This window comes from Drosophila yakuba, chromosome 2R (genome assembly GCF_016746365.2).
Source record: "Drosophila yakuba strain Tai18E2 chromosome 2R, Prin_Dyak_Tai18E2_2.1, whole genome shotgun sequence".
Lineage (NCBI taxonomy): Eukaryota > Metazoa > Arthropoda > Insecta > Diptera > Drosophilidae > Drosophila > Drosophila yakuba.
In genome coordinates, this window is record NC_052528.2 from 14,982,754 (window position 1) to 15,004,669 (window position 21,916).

Consider the following 21,916-nt stretch of genomic DNA (forward strand, 5'->3'; position numbering starts at 1 on the left):
ACAGCTCGTTCGGAATGCTCGTTACGCGCACTTAAAAAATTTATTTCGCATTTAATTCATCAAAAGTTGTCAGCGAAGTAATTACGCAGATTGTCTGACTTTCTGTGGGTGGGAAGATTGCACAAGGAATCTGCCTAATGAGCGCCATTTTCATGGCATTTACTGCCAATGCCGCACAAAAAAGGACATAAAAAGGACACAAGGGCGCTGCATAATTGCTGTAATTTGTGACCACTTAAGAGGACATACTATATGCCGACAACTTGTCTGAGAAGGATCAAGTGTCCGTCGATCGGCGATCTTCCTTTCTTTTAAACATCGAAGGGAAAATAAACTATGTATAAATTGCCAACACACCGCAACATGCAATTGCAAACGAAAACATTTCCGACAGGATATTAAGGATGCTAAGTACGCTGGCGACAACTGGGAAACCCGATACTTTTGTGTCAACTGCTCCCGCTCCAGCTAAGTATTTCAAAGCGAGCCGACCCAAGAGATCCTTTCCAGCTGAGACTCCTCAGAAAGGTGAGCACAGACATTCTGCTGAGGATTCCGGCCTGCTGACTTCCAAATGTGGCTAAGCTGTGCCTAATTTTATCGACTGCCAATCGCTGGCCAAAGGACTCGTCGTCTCCTCTGGCCGCGATTAAAGAAAGAGCAGTGCCCCGTGGTTTTTGTTTGCCGATTCTAGCCATAATGGTTTCACGGTCGATTTGTCTGATGCAAACTCTGGGCAGTTCAGGTAGAACTCGCCATATGGAGGCAGCTGGCTTGGGATCCTGCAGCCAATTGTGTCCTCATTAGCCAATGGTCTACCTCGGCCAATTGTTGTGACAGTTGTTGTGAAATCACCATTTTATTTCAATCATTAAGGATATAGAATGTTATTTAAAAAGGCAAAATGGCGGGGTCATCATATATACTAGTTTCCTGTGGTAAATATAATCGAAAACTAACAACAGAATAACATAGAAAAACCCAACGAGCTGCAATGATCGATAGCTATATAATCGCATTTATAGCTGTTAACCAGAGCGCATAGTCGTAACTATAATAATAAATTAAATAAACAAACAAATATATCAAAACGAGCTCGGAGCACGGATAACGTAGCTAGAAAGAAATACTATTAAATTAAGTTAATCAAATGTGTGCGCTGTGAAATTAGCCAGCTGCTGGCATTCGGATTGCTTGCATTTCCACCTTGCCACTGCCATATCCCGCTCACAACCACAGGCTCATAAATTATATTAATAAAAAGCCAATGGAAAAGGGAACGATTACCAGGGGGGGTGGTGGTGGACCCATGTGTGTCATTGCTGTTAAACATTGTTTACATTTTGTTTATTAAGCGACGCAGAAAACTAGCGACATTCGAAGCAAGCTGGAAGCGTGTTACCAACTATATCGGGTCACACCTGACTGCCAATTCGCTACCCCTTTTGCTTAGCCGCCTCTATTTGATTTTAATTAAATTTCCGCAACTTTGTCACAATTTGTTTGTGTGCTTTTCAGCCCGAGTCCTTTTTCGGCTTGCGTGCTCCTGTTGTTGTCGCCCCTCAGCTTTGTTTGCCCAGCTCGAGCATGTGAATGTGAAAAGTTCAGCCAGTCATTAATTGCCAGGCCAACACCTTCACTCCTTGGCTCCTTGGCACCTCGGGCAGGTGTCACTCGTTACGTTTGTGACGTGAAAATTTCGACAATTCCTAGTAGTCCTCCCAAATGAGTTTTTTACTCAGTCGACTACCTTCAGCCAGCAGCATTTCGTCCTCCGGCTCCCGGATGTCCTCCAATCGCTGCAGGACTTGCGGCACGCGGGCCAGATGTGTTCTTTCTGAAATAGAATATTGCTTTAGAATATGAAAACTCAAGTCAAGGAAAGAAAAATCAAAAACAAATTATTAATAATAGTTTCTAATCTACTATGCATGCATTAAACCCTATCTCTTGATACATCTTTAAATCACTAATCCTTTGAAACCCTCTCGAATATTATAACAATTTTATAATGCTCACCCAGTTCCTCGGATATAGAGGTTATTTTTGCCAATGGATGGTTGTATTCCTCCATGTCTGCCATGCTAAAGGTGCCTGAAATTTAGTCCGTTTTGAATTTGTTTTCCTATTGAAACGAAAAGTATTTTTTTGTGCGACTGGAAACGCGATCTGATGGGGAAGGCAGTGCCTGCCTGGGAATCGATATAGATGTTCGATACTTTGATTCCGCCATTCGACTGTCTATTCTACTCGATGTCCCTTTTCGCCTGGCGCGCAGTTCATTGAAATACATTGTGTGTGTGTGTGCCAATTATTACGCCTGATTTAATAAACTCAATGAGGCTCTTAACTGCTCTAAGTGGCTGCTAATCGTTTTGGGCAACGAAAAAAGGCCAGTGGATGGCGAAATGGAAATGAAATTGTGCGACACTTCAAACGGAATGGACGACAATTGGAGCTCCCAGCACCAGCTCCAGCTCCAACTCACCGAATCGAGGAGAAGACAGTCATTCAGTCTTCACTGCCATCCGGCATCTTCTGTCTGGTCTCGTCTCGTCTGCCGAAGGAGCCTGATTCTCGCTAAAACCCACCGGAAACGGAAACGCGCCGCAAATTGCAAAGTTTGAGCAGCAGCACTCGGCTGTGCTGTGTGCTCGGGAAAATTAATTTCATCTTCGATTCTAGCATTCTGCGGCGGGAAATTGGCAGCAATTTTCTTTGCACTCTTCGCATTTCCTTGCGATTATAATAAATGCGAATTTCCTCGGCCATTTCCTCAGCTGTGCAACTGCTGCGAATATAATTTTTTATATAAAAAATGAGGCGTGGCTTGACGCGAAAGTCCTTTGTTTGAATAGCCGTCCGCATTCATGAACTCATATTTCGATGAGCGGAGCCATTTTTTTTCCAGCTTCGTCCTGCCGAGGATTTTGGTTTTATTTTTTTGCCGCTTTCTGCATGAGCAGTTTCAAGGACATGACCGAGAATTCAAGTGCGCGGCACTTGAAATAACAGAGAAGTATCTAGGAGAGAAAGGGCCAGTCGAACAATAAGGCAGTGTGAAACTGTCATTTGTGCAGTGGAAAGTAGAGTTAAATCAGGCGCATAATTACCAGGACTCACGTGTGAGCATGTGTGTGTGAGTGGGCTTAGGACATGTGAAAAGGTGAAAGGTCGAGGGGATAAGCAGTGCGAATGTGTGTGGGATTCGAGGGGTTTTCGAATGCGGCAGCTTATTCAAATTGCTAAATGCTCGCCTTATTTGTGCTAATTTGTGGGCAATTTTCTAATGGCTACTTTTCACACATAATACGCGCTGCGTGCTAAAGTGTTTCTTAAGCCAAAGATCTCGCTGAGCTGTAGCCAACGCTTCAGAAACGATTCAGCAACTGGCAAAGTACTTGAGATAATGCTACTTCGTTTCGTTGCCAATCCAAAAAGGTAATCCTCCTGCACGGCGGTCGTATGCTCTTGGGTTTTCTTATTTTGGGGAGGTCAGCAGGATAACCAGCATACCCCAGATGGAACCAGGTCTATTAGAGTCAATTAGCGAGCGATTATATTCACTGGCCGGTCGGTCCATCCCCCATTTCAATCAGCCCTCCTGCATCGCTTTAAAGTCATTCAAAAAATTTGCACATAAATTGCGTAAAGTGCACATTTTTATTTTGCGTTTTTGTTCTGCCCTAACACGTTTACACGGCCTCGTCGAGGTCCTGGCTTCCTCGGCCAGAGGTCCTGTTTCTGTTTCTGTTGCTCTTGCTCTTGCTCTTGGTGTTGCCGTGTTCCTGTGTTCCAATGGGCTGCACCCTTTTGCCTGTTCGTAAACGGCAATCACCCCCCAATAAATGTCCTTGCATATATATGTGTGTGTGTGTGAATGCATCACCATCACCCCTTTATGTCTGTGTGAGTGGGCTGTGAGCCGGCTTTTCTCCGCTCCTTTATCGTTTATTTTTTATTTGGTCAGAAAAAGCGAACATTGTCAGCCCAATTTCACACAAAAAATGCAATCAAATGTGACGCTTTTCATTATCCTCGCGATTTATATATTTTCAGCCAGTCAAGCGGGGCTTTGCAAATGGCATTGGGATTGGCACAAATTTAAATCAATCAAATAAAATCGACTTGCTTGAATTTAAATTTTAAGAATTTTAACCTGTTCACTTTTTGCAGTAATCATTTGACTGGATTGATTTTTTATCTGGTGATGCTTTTGGAAAAGCTAATACAATATTGCATACGTTTAGGTAAGCAGAAACCATTGAAACTTTTTTGACTGCCAATTGTAATGCAATATTTTTTAGTAAAGCTTCAGATTTATAAATATTACATGTAAATGTTATTAGTAGATATTTTTTATATTTTTATGTAGTCTTGCTGAATTTCTTACCGTGCACTTAGTGTTTCAGGACTCGCTTTTCAAGAAACGCTTCTCGAGTCTCGTAGCTTCCAACACTTTCCGCTTCGCTGAGCACAAGTTTGGATTGTATTATAAATGGATTTTGGTCGCTTTGCAGCTTCATCGATAGTAATTGAAGTGAAAACAATGTGTGTGCTCTGGGGTGTGTGCGATGTCTCCATATACATACATACTACTATGGATAAGGATTCGAGTGCGATTCCGAGTTTGGGCACATGGAAGCGCCTTGAAGAACTGGATGCCCTCATTGTTGGTTGGCAGTCGGAGCAGCAATACTAATTGACCATATGGGTCGTTTTGTGCGGCATACTTCAAGTCGCAATCGTACATGGGCGGAGGTACTTATGTGCCTTACTCGAATTCGGAATATTTGCGCTCTTTATTATGAATTTTAAATCGAATTTGTATGGAAATTAAGAACTGAATATTGCATTATGACGACGACGTCGACGATATTGTGTACGTGTTTATTTTTGTTTTTGTGCAAATTGATTAGTGGGTTAAGCCCGGTTAAGTCGGGGGTTGGTAAATTCTCATTCCGGCATTTGTTTCCCGATTCCTGATTTCTGATTCCTGATTTCTGTTTCCGAATCCCGTTTATTGTTGTGCAGCGCGGCGTAAAGTGATTCGCTTGAGAAAGTGAATTCCGGACGGGCAAGTTGCGCCCATTTTTGCCCATCTCATCGTCATCGTCATCGTGCAACTCATTAGCATCTGTCGCCCCTTTTTTGGCCAAGAGCCAGCGATTTGGGCCCATTAATTACCCATTTGTATGTGGCTGCAATTGAAATTGCAACAGGCGACACAACGCGACGCGACCGCGAATACAAATTTCATTCATAACGCACATCGAGTTCTAATTAAACGGCCCAACGCCATCTTGACTAATTGTCTTGGCAATCTCGGCGAGAACATTTGTCTCTGGCATGGCCAGCACATATGTATATATATTTTCCATCCATTATTCCTCGAAGTGAAATGCATTTCTGGTTAATCAGTTCGGTGAGAGCGGCAACAAATTGACATTGGCAATTTGTTTTGGCCGCCGCCTTTGATCATCCGACTTGCGTCATCTCCTATCGTATTTCCCCATGGCATAAACAAACATTCGCCTCTACGCCTCACCCATTTTGGAATGCGTCTAAAAATATCCGAAAATCGTTTCGAAATCCCCGCGGCTACCAGAAATATTTTTGGGAATAGAAAGCTTTCGGCTTGGTATGCGGGAAATTTGAAACGCCCCGTCTGGAGGTGAAAAAAGCTCACACATCGCAACGATCCATAAATGTACGAGTGAATATCTTGAACTTTTTGATCGATGGAAAGCTTTGGATAGGATTGACTTTTCCGACTAGATACTGTGCACTGTGTAGCTAGATACTGCACCCCTCCCCGAAATTTTTTCCAAAATCATTATGTTTTTAGAAAAAATTAAATCTAAAAAATCGTTTTTATTTATAAATAATTATAAATTGTTTTAATTAATATTACAATCATGAGATTATTTTACATTTCGTAGTCAATAGACCCCATCCGCTCCATCGGGGAAGTTGTTAGGTTCTGTACAAAATACATGAGGGTGTCGGTTCATTCGTAAAACAATCAAATGGCGATCAACATTTTATGGGAGCCGCGAGCGATTAACAAGTGGATGGGGATCGCGGTCCGTGGCATTAGATTGACAATTCATTTTGATTGATGGTGTTGTGTTCAGTCAGTACAAAAGAGTATTCTCGAACCAAGGATGACACGTTGGTAGATAATGACATTCAAAAACAAATGGTTGTATGGTGGTGGTGGTGTTTTGTTTTCTTTTTGTTTGCCGGTGAAGCCACCAGCCACCCACACACCCAGTACCACCACGAGTAGCAGGACCAGATGAGCAGGAGACAGGTGACTAGACCGGTTGGTGCTAGTGGTGGTGCTAGGCAACAGCAACTGCTTAGAAGCACTTGCGGTGGACGATGCCAGGGCCGGACTCGTCGTACTCCTCCTTGGAGATCCACATCTGCTGGAAGGTGGACAGGGAAGCCAGGATGGAACCACCGATCCAGACGGAGTATTTGCGCTCTGGGGGAGCAATGATCTTGATCTTGATGGTGGATGGGGCCAGGGAGGTGATCTCCTTCTGCATGCGATCGGCAATACCGGGGTACATGGTGGTACCACCAGACATGACAATGTTGGCGTACAGGTCCTTACGGATATCCACATCGCACTTCATGATGGAGTTGTAGACGGTCTCGTGGATGCCGCAGGATTCCATTCCCAGGAAGGAAGGCTGGAACAGGGACTCGGGGCAACGGAAACGCTCGTTGCCGATGGTGATCACCTGTCCGTCGGGAAGCTCGTACGACTTCTCCAGGGAGGTGGAGGCGGCGGCGGTGGCCATCTCCTGCTCGAAGTCCAGGGCAACATAGCACAACTTCTCCTTGATGTCACGGACAATTTCACGCTCAGCGGTGGTGGTGAAAGAGTAGCCGCGCTCGGTCAGGATCTTCATCAGGTAGTCGGTCAAATCGCGACCAGCCAGATCCAGACGGAGGATGGCATGGGGCAGAGCATAACCCTCATAGATGGGGACGGTGTGGGAGACACCATCACCGGAGTCCAGAACGATACCGGTGGTACGACCGGAAGCGTACAGGGAGAGCACGGCCTGGATGGCGACGTACATGGCGGGCGAGTTGAAGGTCTCAAACATGATCTGGGTCATCTTCTCGCGGTTAGCCTTGGGGTTCAGGGGGGCCTCAGTCAGCAGGACGGGGTGCTCCTCGGGGGCAACACGCAGCTCGTTGTAGAAGGTGTGGTGCCAGATCTTCTCCATATCATCCCAGTTGGTGATGATACCGTGCTCGATGGGGTACTTCAGGGTGAGGATACCACGCTTGGACTGGGCCTCATCACCGACGTACGAGTCCTTCTGGCCCATACCGACCATCACACCCTGGTGGCGTGGACGACCGACGATGGAGGGGAAGACGGCACGGGGAGCGTCATCACCGGCGAAACCGGCCTTGCACATGCCGGAGCCTGCAGGATAACACAATCGAACAGGGGTCCATTAGTGGGCGCTCAAGTGCCAAGGGTTTCCCCACACACTGGGTGTCTGACAGTTGCTCTAACGGACAGCGTGAAAAATCTGTCGGAAAAACTGGAAAAGTCTGGGCCGGAAAGGGAAATTCTCTCAAGAAAAATGTGTCGCTGCTGAGTGATCTGTTTGGCTCTCTGTATAGAGAAATGTCTGTAGAAATTCTACTTCTGAAATGTTCCTCTTCTCTAATATCATGATCTCTTGAAAAGCTTTCAGGCATCAAAACTAATGAAGCAGATTCTGGCACAAATTTCTGTATAAAATTTGTGCAAATTGGTTTTTATTTTGGCAAAAGTTAATTTTTTAGCTTTTCGTCTGATGACTTGACCGAATGTTTAAGATTCTTTGATTGTTTTCAAAAATATTGCTCAATAACTAGTATTTAAAATATTTATCTTGAAATCATCCAAGATATTGGAATAATTGTTTAAATATTCAAATTTCTAATTGATTGTGTCCCGAAGGATGCGTGAGTTTATCACAACTCAAAAATCGTTCACTTTGCGATCACTTTAGCACTAGATGCGGGAATATCCTTTCGCTGTTGGGTCCTTTGTCTATTTCTCTTATAGCAAATGCCAAACGCCAAGATGATAATCCGTTCGATGGGGGGAATACGCACCATTGTCAACGACCAGAGCAGCAACTTCATCGTCACACATTTTGTTTTAGTTTGTTTTGTTTTACGGCACCACGGGTGAATTAAATCAAGAGTTACGGTGTGTACGGCTTGGAACACAACTGACTGACTAAAGTATCGCCGCGTTGGTACTCGGATTTTATACCGCCGCCGAAATGCCATCTCGTCCAAGAAGCGCCGTCGCCATGCCCCCCCGCCGCCAACGCCACCGCCCCCGCCCCTGCCGCGATCCAAAAAATAAAATACTCAAACGAATATACACAGCGAGGAAATATGCTCATGGATGCGATAATGCTGCCCACCGGCCGATCCGCCTAAAAATAGATCCTTCAGCATAGGGGGCTCTTTGGAAAACATAAGGCGCGCGAGCGAGAGGCACAGCATGGATGGTATGGTTTGGTATGGTATGGTATACGTATTCCTATTCGTATTCGTATTCGTATTCGTATTCGTATAGCTATACGTATAGCACCACCATATAGTATGGTATAGTTCGGCGTGATCGAGCGTGGAGATCGTATCGGTTGGGATCGGGATCGTGGGGATCGTGTACGGCTACGGCTACGATCGGCTGCTCACGATCGTTCGCAGTCAAAAAGTGCCGTATAAGGCAAGGAGGCGCCTCCAGCACACTTACTCTCTCTCTCTCTCGCTCTCAGCGACAGCGAGTCTCGCTCTCTCCTGTTCTCCCACTATATCGGCCATATCGGCTATATCTGCCATATCTGCTATAGCTACTATATCTGCCGTAGCGGTTCGGTTCGGTTTAGATACTTTTTGGGTCGCTTCGGTTCGGTTCGGTTAGCGGGAGGGGGGGTTGGGTTGGATATTCGCTTTGTTGCTGGCTTCTATTTTCTCGTACTGCTCGTTGTTTTCATAACTTTCGTGTTTTTCTCATGTCGTAATAAATTCATTTTCTATTTTCGATATGTACACACATATACACACACACAGTCGTAGTCAAATCGCATCTCTATCATTTCCCAGCCTTTGCACCTTCACTGCCTTTCGTTTCTATTTTTGGTCATATTTCTCATTGCGCTCTCGCCCAAGATCCACGCCCACGCCCCTCTTGTAATGAGCATTAATTCAACTAATTGTTTATTTACCAATCGGCCTGAAGAAGGGACATGGGGGGTTAAGAAGGTATGGCAAGGGACTTGGCTTGGCCGTTACATGCCGGCTTTGCAGGGAACCCATTTAAATTGGGTTCGCTGCAGTCTATTTTTGGGCTGCAACTAAGTGGGGCATGTTTACGTTTTATGGCACAATCCGGTGAGGCCAATCGTTTCTGTGGATCCTCCTCACACTCCTCTCCACACAGTTTACCCAATTCTCGGTGTATTCAAATATACAAGTATTCAGATACAGAGGTATATGTAGCGCGGTTCGGTTGCTATACTACATGGAAAAACAAATGGATGTCGCTAAATTAGATTTGGGGCCCCATGCATATTCAATCCCATACTCTTCACTATCAGAACGTGTATTTTCGCACGTATATGTATCTTTAGATACAAGATACTTAATACCAATAAGGTTGAGTTCCCAGGTTCCCAGGTTCCCGACAAGAATGACTAATCCCTTAACCTAAATTGCCAAAATTAATCTATCAAAAGAATCGGTCTAGTTCGAATAGGATTATTTTCGAATTATTTTTAGACTCTAAGATTCTAAATATAGACCAAATGACAACAAGCTAGGTATTTCTCCAGAGTTGTCAGAGAAACAAGTAGGGCACATATGTATTTATATTATGATTGCCGCTTTAATGATTATTATAATATTTATTACACATATATATTACAAATTAAAATATATAAAGTCTAAGAACTAGTTTTCGTATTTACAATTTGAATTTGTATATTTTGTATATTTTTTTTTCCGGTAAAAACTTTCATACTACTAGCTTGAAAAGTTAACTTAAAAGATTCTACTTTTTAACTTTTTTTAGGACATATTTTCTTATTCTAAAAAAATACATTTAAATCTAAAATATTTTGTGTGCGTAAAATAAAGCAGTTATTTAAATGATAATTGCTTTGAATTCTGTTGAATGGTTGTTTTGTTAACATGTTTTAATAAAAATCTTTTTTTATTTTTTTTAACCGAAATCGAAACCAAGAACCTGTAAAATTATCTCTCCGAAAAGGGAAAAATTAATATATATTTTTTTTAATTAATTTTAAATACATTTACAATTTACAATTAAACCTTAAATCATTACTATTATTTGATGACTTAAAAGCAGCTGACATTTTCCACGGCGGCTGTGTTTAAACACTATCCACAAGGCTTTTTTAATTTAAGCGCGTGAAACAGCTCGACTGTTAATGCAGAGTTAATTAAAAGTATGCGTTAAGTAATTCACTATGTGGCAATTCAGCCCAGCAACCGCCACACCACCGAAAGGACCCTCAAGGCATCGGCAGTCAAATGGCAAAGCCAAACTTTGGTCGTTGGCCGTTGGTGTAACGAAAATAAAGCCAATTGCAAATAGATTATATAAATGGCCAAATCAAAATTTAATAAAGCCAAGCGAGAGGTGAAGTCGCTGGAGCGAGGGATAAATGGGAGGGCCGGATGTCACCAGTAGTGGGCAGGTCCAAGGAATTTTAATAATGATCACGTATCCTGGCAGCGATTTCACCTTGTTGTTTTAGCGCACGTGCGTCAATTGCCGACACTAAAGGGATTCATTTGTGAATTATCCATTGCCAAAACTGTAGTTCCCCCACCAGGACATCTACATCCACACTCACATTCGCATCCACACCCCCATCCTCATCCTAAACAAACAGCGAGCTGAGGTCGAAGGCTGGGAATCAACGAAAACAAATTGCAATTGAGCCGTCAAAGGATGGGTGACAAAAAGTGGCCACCACGACGCAGAATGAGGATTGGGAACTCGACTTGCTACTAGTACTGAGATTCGTATACGTATTGGGATTTGGATTCGGGAGGGATACAGTCGCGATGCGCATTTGACAGCTGAAGCGGAATGCACACAGACGATGACGACGAGGATAAAAGGGGGTTTCGCCCAAAGCCAAGGTAACAAGGGGCCGCATGGCTACGGAGCTAAGGATAAAGGATATACTGCTGGTTGGCTGTGTGGCTGGGAAAAGTCGCCCGAGCACCACGGACCACCCCCATTTTGGCTGGCTAAAAATGCTTGGGTTTCTCATGAATTTCGATGGAATTTTTATTAAGTTGCCAATTTGGCAATTGACAGAGTTGATCAAAGTGGCTGGGCAATTGTGGGAGCGGCTGAATATTTCCCTTGATTTCTGTGTGAATTAATTTCAAATTAGTTTGCCACATGCATTTCGGGATTTATTGGATTTTCGCAGGCGCACACACACACACGGCGAAGGGGCCGGCGAAAGGGGTTCAAATGAATGAAAAGGGTTAGCCACAATCCCTTAATAGGCCTAATCAACACAATCGATGACGGTCGGTGATTTGTTTAGCACATTATCAGTAGTAGTGTCCAGTACTGACCACTGTCCAGCTGCCACAAACTCATCTGCCACTTGGCTGTGCCCCCAACCCACAGCGCATTTCAATGGTTTGAAATCGGGTCAGGCGAACGCATATAAACACACCATTTCGATTCAGATTGTGATTTCTGGTATGCATTAATTTGTGTTAATGGGGAAACGAAAAGATTTTCCCGTTTGTTAGGGTTCGGAGTGCAGGCGAGATTTATTTTTAGGGGCCCACAATGGATACACACACATGGGGAACTGCAGATTGCCTGGAGATGGAATTTTCCATGGGCAAACAATGGGCAAATCCTATCGTATTTCAGCCCCAAACATTTCCCCATACCCATACCAGCCATAACTTAATATTTAGTCATTCACGTGCTGCTGCCTGCAATCAGCGGTCAGACAAGTGGCAATTCATATATGGCAGACCCAAATATTCTGTGCAAAATCAGCATATATCTACGTATATATCTCTGTCCACTGCCCAGACCGAAATAATTTCGGATATGCGCTCCATCGAGTATTGTTTCTCGATTCTATAGGTCGGTTATATATCTGCCTAGTCTCTGTCTGCCGCACTGTACGCCTCCAGGGCGAACAGAAATATTCAAGAACAGAGCGTAGTGGCCAAGATAATGCGGATTCGACGGCAATCCGCATATATGTTCTCCTTTCGAATGTCTAAAGTAGATTGGGGTGGACCAAACTAATCTGTAACCAAACCAAAAACTCTGGTAATAAAACATTATCTATGCAGGGCATTATGCTACACATGTTGTGTCTATAAAGAGTTAGCTCGTGTATCTAAACGATGATATGTTATATAGAATATATTCATGGAACATTGGGATGATGCTTCGTTATGTTCAAGGATATTTCCCAGGTGACCTTCGGCCTTTAATGGATGCCTAGGATGTCTTGGGTTCACCCAAGTAGAGTGCCTATATGCGGGAGGAGAGCAACAACAACCAAAAGTGACGCGGACATTTATGGTGTGCTCTCGAAGTGAAAAACTGATTTCTGTTCGGTGTGCAGCACACCAACACACTGAAATCGGCACACTCGCACACACACTGGCACACTCCGTGCAACAACAACAATCATAATCGGGGGAAAATGTTGTTCAATAATTTCGGTTCTGGCCACTGGTTTCATTTCGTTTGGATGGACTTATTTTTAACGTTGTTATTTTATATATACACGAAATAGAAGCAGCAAGCGCATAGGAAAAACAAAAATATATATAACATATATTGAACAAAAAATGTAGAAAACTAGAGGAGGAAAAAGAGCAACAAGCAAAATAGCGCCAACGCTTTCATCATCGACCAAACGGGCACGATCAGCTGTATGTCGTCAATATGCGATATATCTCTGGGCGGATCGAACATATTCCTGGGTCTGTGCGTGTATGTGTGGGATGTGTTTTTAATTAAAGTACAATAGAGATAGAGAGAAATTGGAAGAAAGATCTATGCGCTGCCCCATGGCCATTCAGCTTCCGCTCGGACCACTCATGGCCATGGGAATATCATGGCATCTTCATTAGCAGCATCCATCGCATCATGATCGGTGCGATCTCAGCTATGTGGTATCCACTCGGACTTGGACTCGGTGGTTTTTGACAAATCCTATTTATAGAGTTTGCCCCTCTGTTTTGGGAGGGTGGCCGTGGCCACTTGTCGCTTGTCTGCTCCAAAAAAAAAAAAAAAGCAGCGAACCCTCGGCAAATCATGTAGGAATTTTAATTCGACTTCTTCAGTCGTCACGAGCAGAGTGCCTGCGTACATGCACTCTATATTCAAGTTCAATTCGTTTGGACTTTGTCTTGCACTTGGCGTGCATCACAGTTTTATTTCATTTGTAATGTATTTTTGGTTCGTCACCGCCCCAGCACTTCGTGGGCACCCATTCCGCAGTCCCATTTGTGAGTACACATGTGATTCCTCGGCAGGCATTTATTCCATATATGGCGCGTACTTGGCACCTACTCGCCCCAACATTGGGGTATTTTCGGTATTTCCTCGCCCATCCAGATGATTCATTCGCCTTCCGATCTCTATCTTTCGCATTTATTCCCCCACGGAAAGTGCTCGGCCATCTCTCAATGTGGCTATCACTCAATCAGTGAGTGATCTATAAATGTATATTAGTTATGCGCTGCAGTGCATGCAAGTGGAAGTGCAATGCCCCGGATGCAGTCGAATTACGATGTGCGAGATGAGTTCTCACTGCTTTTTATATTATAATTTTACTTTTAGCCTAATATTAAACAAATAATACTTTTACAAGGACCTCATTGTTTAGAATTTTTGGGTAAATGTCCTTGATAAGCTGTGTGGCGCCACCTTTACGGCTGATTTCATGTCAATGAATGTTTTCAAATGTAAAATTGTTCAACTTTTCAGCTCGATGCCTTAACTTAAAAATAAGTTGTACTGAAGTGTAATATTTACGAAATACGTATGAATATAAGCAAGTTATATTTAAATACGTTCTTCAATTTTTAATACATTAGTTTTAGATCTTTAGCGAAGTTGCACACCACCGCAGCTTGTGCTACAACTGGCTGGCCAGGTGGAGTTCTGTGTAAGCGAGGACGCGAACCGATATAAGTGTACTAAATATATCGATATAGCAATAATTTTTGTAATGAATACTAATTTTAGCACATATATTAAAGATATATTAAAATTTTTTTTTTATTTCCTTTTTTTTTAAACTGCCAATTTGAACAATTTTTGAAAAATAATTTTAGTTAGAAAAGTATTCTATATTTCAATTATAAATCTAAACATTTTTTATTAGAAACCAAGAATTTTGGACAATTTAATACTTATATTTTTAATAGCAACCGGACTTTTCCGTTTGCTAGAGAAAGTTCTCAATTGACTTTGATTTTTGTAAAATCATTTGTATCTAATGACATGACATGCTTGCGCCCAACTGAAAAACCTTGTATCTGCAATTGTCAACTGGTTCTGGCCCTAAACGCTCACCCACTGCTAAGTGGCCGCCAAGTCCCTTTCCCTCGGCAATTTTCCCGCAAGCGCAGTGTTTTATTCCCATGTTTTGCGCTTCATATGCATATTGGGTGAGATTTTCCGGCTAGATGTTGTGCGTGTGATAAGCGCCCTGATGTAATTGCGGGCAATTATCATTGCGCCGAGGTTCTTTGAGCCAATTGTGACGCTCATGTGGGATATGCTTTTCATTTCATGAAGCCAGTTGTTCATGGTAGCTGCAAGTTCTGAAAACACATTCATATTTGCTACCCCCTGGAGTCGGCAACATGCTTGCATTTTAATTGCCCGCGGCGTTAATCAATTATAATTTTATTCGTTACTTTATTAGATTCAACAGAGACTACTGCACCTGTTTCAGCCCATTCCCTCGTGAGTCCTTTGTTTGCAGTGCATTGAGTCCATTTTAATTGCATTTAATTACTGCCTGTCAGCATTTTCTGCTCAATGTCTCCCGATTTTCTTATTAATCAAGTCATTAAGTAGCCTTGTACAGCCGATTAGTGGGGCAGATAAGCATTCATAATTGGCCCGAAAAGTTGTATTATTGATGACTGATTACCTCGCTGATTAGCTCCCCTGCTAATTGAATCCCTCAACAGAAATCTACACAAATTCTAAAAAAAGAACGTGTTCGAATTAAAATAATATATAATATTCTCTTTAATGAGGTATTAATTGACAATGTTTCGATAATATAAGAATGTGATTATCCTGTGTCACAAATTATTCCCAACCCGCCAAGAGAAACACATATGTATTGAGCTAAAACTTGTTATATTTATTTTGTGCTAATATGCATTAGGAATAGACTTCTTCATCAGCCGTTTTTCATTGAAGTAATTAAAATTTTACAAATACACTTTGCACATGTTGAGTTAACCATATAAGAAACTGCCTCAGAAATAAGTACTTACAACACGAAATTCACTAAACTTAGAACACACCTAAATGTTGAGACGGGTGAGTGGGAACTGTTTTCTCTTGGAGGAGGTGCTCTTAGCTAGGAACCGACTGGGGCTAGACAATGGAGACCATTCCCTTGTTCAGGTTATCCAAGTGCTCCTTGGCCTTGATCCTTAGCGTGGCGATCGAGTTGCTCCGCATGTCCGTCGGCGGCGTGCTCGAGCCCTTGCCAGTCGGAGTGGGCGGAGGTGGCGGACTATCCCGACCCACATCGAGCAGCTCTATGTTGGCGCTGGCCGCGCACTTGTCCAGACTGCTGCCGGGATTGCTGCTGGTGCTGCCGGCATCAAGGTCGCTGCTCAGGTCGCGTCCATCCCCATTGGAATCGGCATTTCCGATGCTAAGGTTCTGCGGCGACATGCAGACATCCGGACCGCTGCACTCCAGCGAGGCGGAGGAGGAGGACGACTGCGAGGATGAGACGGCCACGGTCGTGGCTGTCGAACTGGGCGGCAGGCTGCTGTGCAGCGGCGTGCCGAGGGGGTTCACTCCGTGGTGGGGCGAGCCCAAGGACGTCGCATGCGGCGACATGCGTGACAGGTGCGGCGAGAGGTGAGAAAGGGGTACCACGTGGTGGCTGCCGTGTGGGTGTGGCACTCCGTGGGGCGGCGGCGGTGGCGGTGGCTGCGGCTGACCATGTCCGCCGTGTCCCACATGCGGGGGCGGCGGTCCATTGTGGGCGTGGTGATGGCCCATGGCCGCCAGACTGCTCATGGTCAGGTTACCGGGCGCCAGGCTCAGCGGCGGCGTCAGATAACTTGGATACACCGTCTGCGGATGCGAGAGAAAGCCTGCGGGTAGATAAAATCAAAGGGTCAGAAAAAAAATTTAAATTCTTTTAGTTAGATAGTAAATCTAAAATTGCATATTACAATGAATAAATTACGTTTCTTTTTCAGGTGGGAAAGTAAATCAAGAAAGTATGCAATGAAATGTTATCTGTTTAATTTTGATTTATACTTGGGTCCTGTACAGGTAACCAGTTTAACTTTAGAAACTTTTGGCGCTTTAGTTTCATTTACTTCCGAGTATATAAATCATTTTTAATAATAATATTTCTCCGAGCAGATCATGTGAAGACTCCTACCTGGCAGGGCACTCAGCAGCGGTGGCGATAGCCAGGGATCCACGGGCAGTCCGGAGGCACCGCAACCCAGGCGATGGGGCAGCTGGGTGAAGTGGGTCAGGCCCAAACGAAGGCTCTCCGATTTCTCCTGGCGACGCCACTTGGCGCGACGATTCTGGAACCACACCTGGAAATGGGAACAAGCGGAAGAGAATGGATTAGCTAATTGGGTTGCTGGCTGGAGCAATTAAATTAATCGCCTGACAAGAAACGCGCCAAGTGAGTCGGGCGTTGAGCGGCAAGAACCAAGCGAAAGGTATTTTCATTTCGTATGGAAGAGAATACCTAGTAATTAGAAAACGGAAATGAAAAGCGGCAGCGAAAGAGCTCCACAAAGAGAGCTGCAGCTCCAAAAGAGAGAACGAGTCTCACAAGACAAAAAGCAAAATGGCGGCCAACACAAAATTGTTAATGAAAGCACACACACACACACACACAGATGCCAGCAGAGATATATCCAGTCATACTCACACACACACACACAGTCATAAAGCGACCAAACAAAATGGCTGAGCAGCACCCACAAACAAAAATACACGCACACGCACACCTAGACGCACACAAGCAAAGTAGCGAAGGAAATAAAATAAAATTCAATTAGTTGCCTTGGCTCTAATTAGAATTATCGCAACAATGAGTGTGTATTAGTGTGGCTGTCTAATTAGTGGCAGAGAGCAAAGGAGACAGCGACAGCGGGTAAGAGTGAGACAGAGAAAGAGAGAGTGAGAGAGGGGGATAAAAGCCATCTAGGGAAAGTTTTCATTGCCCCCCGGCTGGTTATTACCACCCCCTTTGGCACCTCCTGCGCCCACTTTCTGCTCCTGCCACGCTCAAAGTAATTAAATGCAATTTGCGCAAATTAATAAGAAATTATTTCTGATGAAAATTTCATTACCATGAAATAATATTGTTGTTGCTGTAGTCGTTGCTGTTTTTGGTTGCCGCTTCTGCCACAAGGACATACATACATAAACAAGCATCTATAGGTGTTTTTTGTATATGTACGAGTACGTATGTATGTGTGTGCTTGTGCGCTCGGGTTTCAGTCGCTTTGCGGCTATTTAATTAAGGATAATGGTGCGTAAAATTATTTTCGTTGCCCCGAAAGTGATTTGCAAAACAAATTTGCCAGTCGGAAAATGCAATTTGAAATGGTTTAATTAAAAATACACTATGCAGCGAGAGGAGAAAAATTGAAAACGAGATTAACGGCAAGTTATCTAGGGAGTTTGATGTAAAAAATTATTGAATTAAAAAATTCAATCTAAGCTGATAATTATCCCTGCATGTTGAATAAGAAAATATTTACTTTTCTCTTTGGATATTGAAAATAAATTTAATAATATCATTTAGACATCTTATTATAAGCATTTATATTCATCCGAAAATATTTGAAAACTGTGTATGTCACTTTCCAAGCACCAGTTTATTTGTAACTATCAAAAACTCATTTCATGCTAATCAAAAGCCAATCAAATCCGTTCCAATTAGAGTTGTGCCTTGATTATCTTTGAATATCTGTCGGATATCAATTAGCAGAGCAGACAGGCAACAATAACAAAATGGCTAATGCCGTTGGCTCCGCTTTCCCTCCTCATCTCTCCCTCCATTCCCCTCCGCCATTTCTATTCCCTACTCAAGCAAATTGAAATCCCATTTAGAAAGTCTAATTTCCTGTCTCTCAAATCTGTACGAGGAAAATAAATTAAAGTTAGCAGCTTTAGGCCACATTCAGCTCCCCACACTCAAGCAAACACACACACACCAATCCACACACACACACCCACCCACACGCACACACACTCAATCGGGGAGGGTAAGAGAGGTCTGAAAGCTGAAAGAAAGAGAGGGCCTCTTGCTGGCTGTTATAATTTGAGTTTGTGCTTCTTCATTTTAATTAAATCATCAAAATCAATTTTGTAATTTCCATTCATGGCGCGCCATAATGAAAATCCCCCATACAGAACTCCAAACGAGCAAGCGAGATGGAGACAGGAGAAAGCTCTCTCTCTCACTCTCGCAGTCTGCAGGCGGGTGGTGGCACGCCCACAAACATCATAATGACCTTTAGCCATCACTACGCTCATCCACCCGAAAGCTGGTAAAATTGTCTGCTTTCATCTTTGGCCGTTGATGCTGAACCACCACCCACCGCCCACAGCCCATAGCCCGCTGCCCACCGCTCCCCCTTTTTGCCATGACATGGACCAAACTCAATTTTCCACCCCATAGACACAAATACAAACAGGCAGGCAGGCGGGCTCACACACACACACACACACACTCGCAGGCATCCCCATTTTCAGCCATTTTCAATTTTGCTACATTTAGACGGTTGTGTCCTCAAAAGCACCCAACACCCACCATCCGCCACCCACTCAACCAACCACCCACCCACCTATCGAGCAGGCCTGCAGCAATTTGGCATTCATGTGGAGCACGCGACTCACCACAAGAACGCCCCCTGCTGCCTCCCCTCCCCCCAGTTCCCATCCCCCCTCTGCCAGCCATCAGGCAACCACTTTTCAACTTTAATCTTTTTCATAAACTTCACATTGGCAGCAAACAATTTGCGACCACCCAAAACCCAAAGCCCAACCCCCGTACACACCAACTCCCCCTTTTAACATCATCATCTTGCTCTTCCTCTGGCAATGTCATTCTACCATTTTCCTTGTCGTCTTCTTTAATTTTGTTCGCAGCAAAGTTTTGCCGTTTTATTGGAAAACTTGTGCCGCAAAGTGTCGTTCCACCCAAAAAAAAAGGAGAAAAAAAACCGAAAGAAACAAAAATGGGCAAAAGCCCCACATAGATGTTGAAGTAACTCACACAGCATACTAGGCGTATACGCAATGTGCGCTCTCTCTCTTTCTCTATCTCTCTCTCTTTCGCGTACGGGCAAATGTGGCCCTCTCTTTCACTCGCTGTGTGGCAGAAATTGCTTTTCGAATGTTTCTGACAGTTTGCAAATTGGAAAATTGACTTTTAACACACAAGAGCTTCAGCAGCTTAATAAAACTGTTTGCAACTTGTAGATAACGAGGGGTTTGGGTGGCGCAGGAGGGGGAGGGGGTTGGGGTGGTCGGGAGTGGTGGTTCAATTGTTGCAGTTCGACTAGATATTACACAGAAAGGACTTGTTGTTGGAATATTCATACTTCCGTTTTTGGTAGGCTGTTCCGTAGTGCGGCAAAGGATACTCGGGTAACTTATATCTCATAACCATTGAATGGGTTTGATGAAGAGTATGATGGGGGATTGTGGATTGACCACATGCCAGCCAATTTGGGGGCTTATAAACATGTGGAAAAAATGAAATTTAACATTTTTCCTTAAACTTCGTAATACTTCTGCCTGTACACCAAGTAAATCTGTTAGAAATGAACAAGCAAAATCAATTTCAATAACTGCTGACTTTCCCAGAAACAAGCTGGTTAAAGGTTCATTTGGAAAGAGTGAAACCTTTTATCTCTGCCCATGGGGGGCACTGGGTATCAGTTGGTGCGATCTACTTACAACACAGTGCTCTCAACCTATATGGCATAAGCATTATGCCGTCAACAGGACTATAATTATCCCAGTGCCGCCCGTTTGTCATGCAATTCAATCAAATTGATTGAAAACTCGATGCCATCGAATGCACTTTGTTTGAGCTCGTTCCCGTACGGCGATAGGCGAATTAATTGCATGGCAGCAAAATAATTTTGCCCCAGCTTGTACTGCAATTAGGGAGTCGACCCCAGGGGCAATGGTTCGAAAGTCGGGACAGTCGGGGTAATCTCGGGGTAGTCGGGGCAGGACAACCCGTTGCGTTCAAGGATATTGATAGCGGCGCCTAAGGTAATAACCCCGAATGCGAATTGCATGGGAACTCTGGCCGCTCCTCGCGCAAGCTTTAATTCAATTAAAAAATCCACAAATCCTCAAATCCTGCCAGGGGGAGCCTAATTATAGGGCTGTCCCGTTTCCAGACAGCGACAGACACGAAGCATTCAGCAGTCCTGCAGTCCAGCACTCCGATTCAATTCTTTCAGTGGCCTGTCATAATTTTCAGTCCGAATTCGTTGGGACAATGCCGCAGCGTGGAGTCCTTGCCCTGCTAGTTTATGACATGTTTTTTTTTTTTTTTTTGATGCCATTGTTGGCTTTTAGTTCCGGCCCAGGACCCTCGCAATCGAAGCTCTCAGTCTGCCCAAGAGGCCGAAGCTCGAGCATCCTGTTTCGGTTTCGCTTTGTGCGATGCAGGACACATTAGAGCCAAAAGGAGAGACAAAAGCTTTGACGACGGCCACAATCCGCAAGATGTTTTAATTAGTTTGGGAGCCGACAAGCGTATTGATTTACACTCGGTGCCGCCGTTTGAAAATGCCGGGAAACGTTTGTATTTCATTCGAAAATTCTACTGCTTCTCCAGACTAGAGTTTGTCCAGAGTAGAGTTTGGGCAAGAAAACGCAACTATTTTTGATTTCTGAGTAGTAAATCAACCCGTAAACCACACATTTTAAGCTGCGTCTTTTCAGCTTTTCACACCACCCCTCAACTTGGCTAATTGTAGGCTAACTTTTCCGTCGCGAGCCCTGTAATCCAAGGCCAGACACGCGACAAATCTTGATTTTCTGACAGCCGCAGACTCGAGTTTCGCTATGAGAAAAGTCGAGGAAAGCGCCAATCCGACACCCACTCGATCAGGATCAAGGAAGCAGGAGCAGAAGCAGGAGCAGGAGCGGGTGAGCTGGGGAGGATTGTTTGCCGGGGCGTGTTTGCTCGCTGCCACGTGGCACCCTGTATTTAATTAGCTATTTATTTACTCGCTGACATGCCGAGCAGCATTCCGAGCGAAAGAAACGGGCGCACACGCACAGTTAATAAGCAGTTAAATCGGCTACAAAGGACTACAAATACCAGGCTCCTTTCGGGGTTGCTTAGTCCGACTGTCAGTGGGAAACGTGGCCCGAGTCCTTGCCACTTCCCAGGCACAAGGACTCAGTCACAGGACACAGTCACAGGGACAAATTTCTGTTGACGCACTTTTAATTTGCAACATTCGAGGGCCCCGAGGGAAAGTCCGCCCATCAGTTGCCACGCTCAATTTGAATAATTTTTGGGGCACATACATAGATTGCGTTGCACTGCAAACAGAAAATCTGTAA

At 44.0% G+C, this 21,916-nt stretch overlaps 3 protein-coding genes and 1 long non-coding RNA gene across 4 annotated transcripts in view; 1 reads left to right on the forward strand and 3 right to left on the reverse strand.

Moving 5' to 3' along the window:
* On the forward strand, window positions 1-16,841 carry LOC120320983. The gene is made up of 3 exons (XR_005560531.1): window positions 1-528; window positions 4,177-4,250; window positions 16,709-16,841. It is a non-coding gene; the product is annotated as an uncharacterized LOC120320983 (long non-coding RNA).
* Window positions 1,333-2,193, reverse strand: LOC6530729. The gene is made up of 2 exons (XM_002091584.4): window positions 2,020-2,193; window positions 1,333-1,837 (listed from the first exon to the last, which is right to left on the reverse strand). Exons 1-2 carry the CDS (start codon window positions 2,081-2,083, stop codon window positions 1,710-1,712), a joined length of 192 nt encoding a protein of 63 aa, XP_002091620.1. The 5' UTR covers window positions 2,084-2,193; the 3' UTR covers window positions 1,333-1,709.
* Window positions 6,252-8,279, reverse strand: LOC6530731 (actin-57B). The gene is made up of 2 exons (XM_002091585.4): window positions 8,140-8,279; window positions 6,252-7,456 (listed from the first exon to the last, which is right to left on the reverse strand). Exons 1-2 carry the CDS (start codon window positions 8,177-8,179, stop codon window positions 6,366-6,368), a joined length of 1,131 nt encoding a protein of 376 aa, XP_002091621.1. The 5' UTR covers window positions 8,180-8,279; the 3' UTR covers window positions 6,252-6,365.
* Window positions 15,433-21,916, reverse strand: part of LOC6530732 (retinal homeobox protein Rx) — a 22,541-nt gene continuing 16,057 nt past the window's right edge. Inside the window, exons 7-8 of the mRNA XM_002091586.3 lie at window positions 16,728-16,893; window positions 15,433-16,431 (exon numbers count right to left, since the gene is read on the reverse strand). Of these exons, the coding sequence (XP_002091622.1) occupies window positions 15,695-16,431; window positions 16,728-16,893 (903 nt within the window). The 3' untranslated portion in view covers window positions 15,433-15,694. The remainder of the gene's footprint in view (window positions 16,432-16,727; window positions 16,894-21,916) is intronic.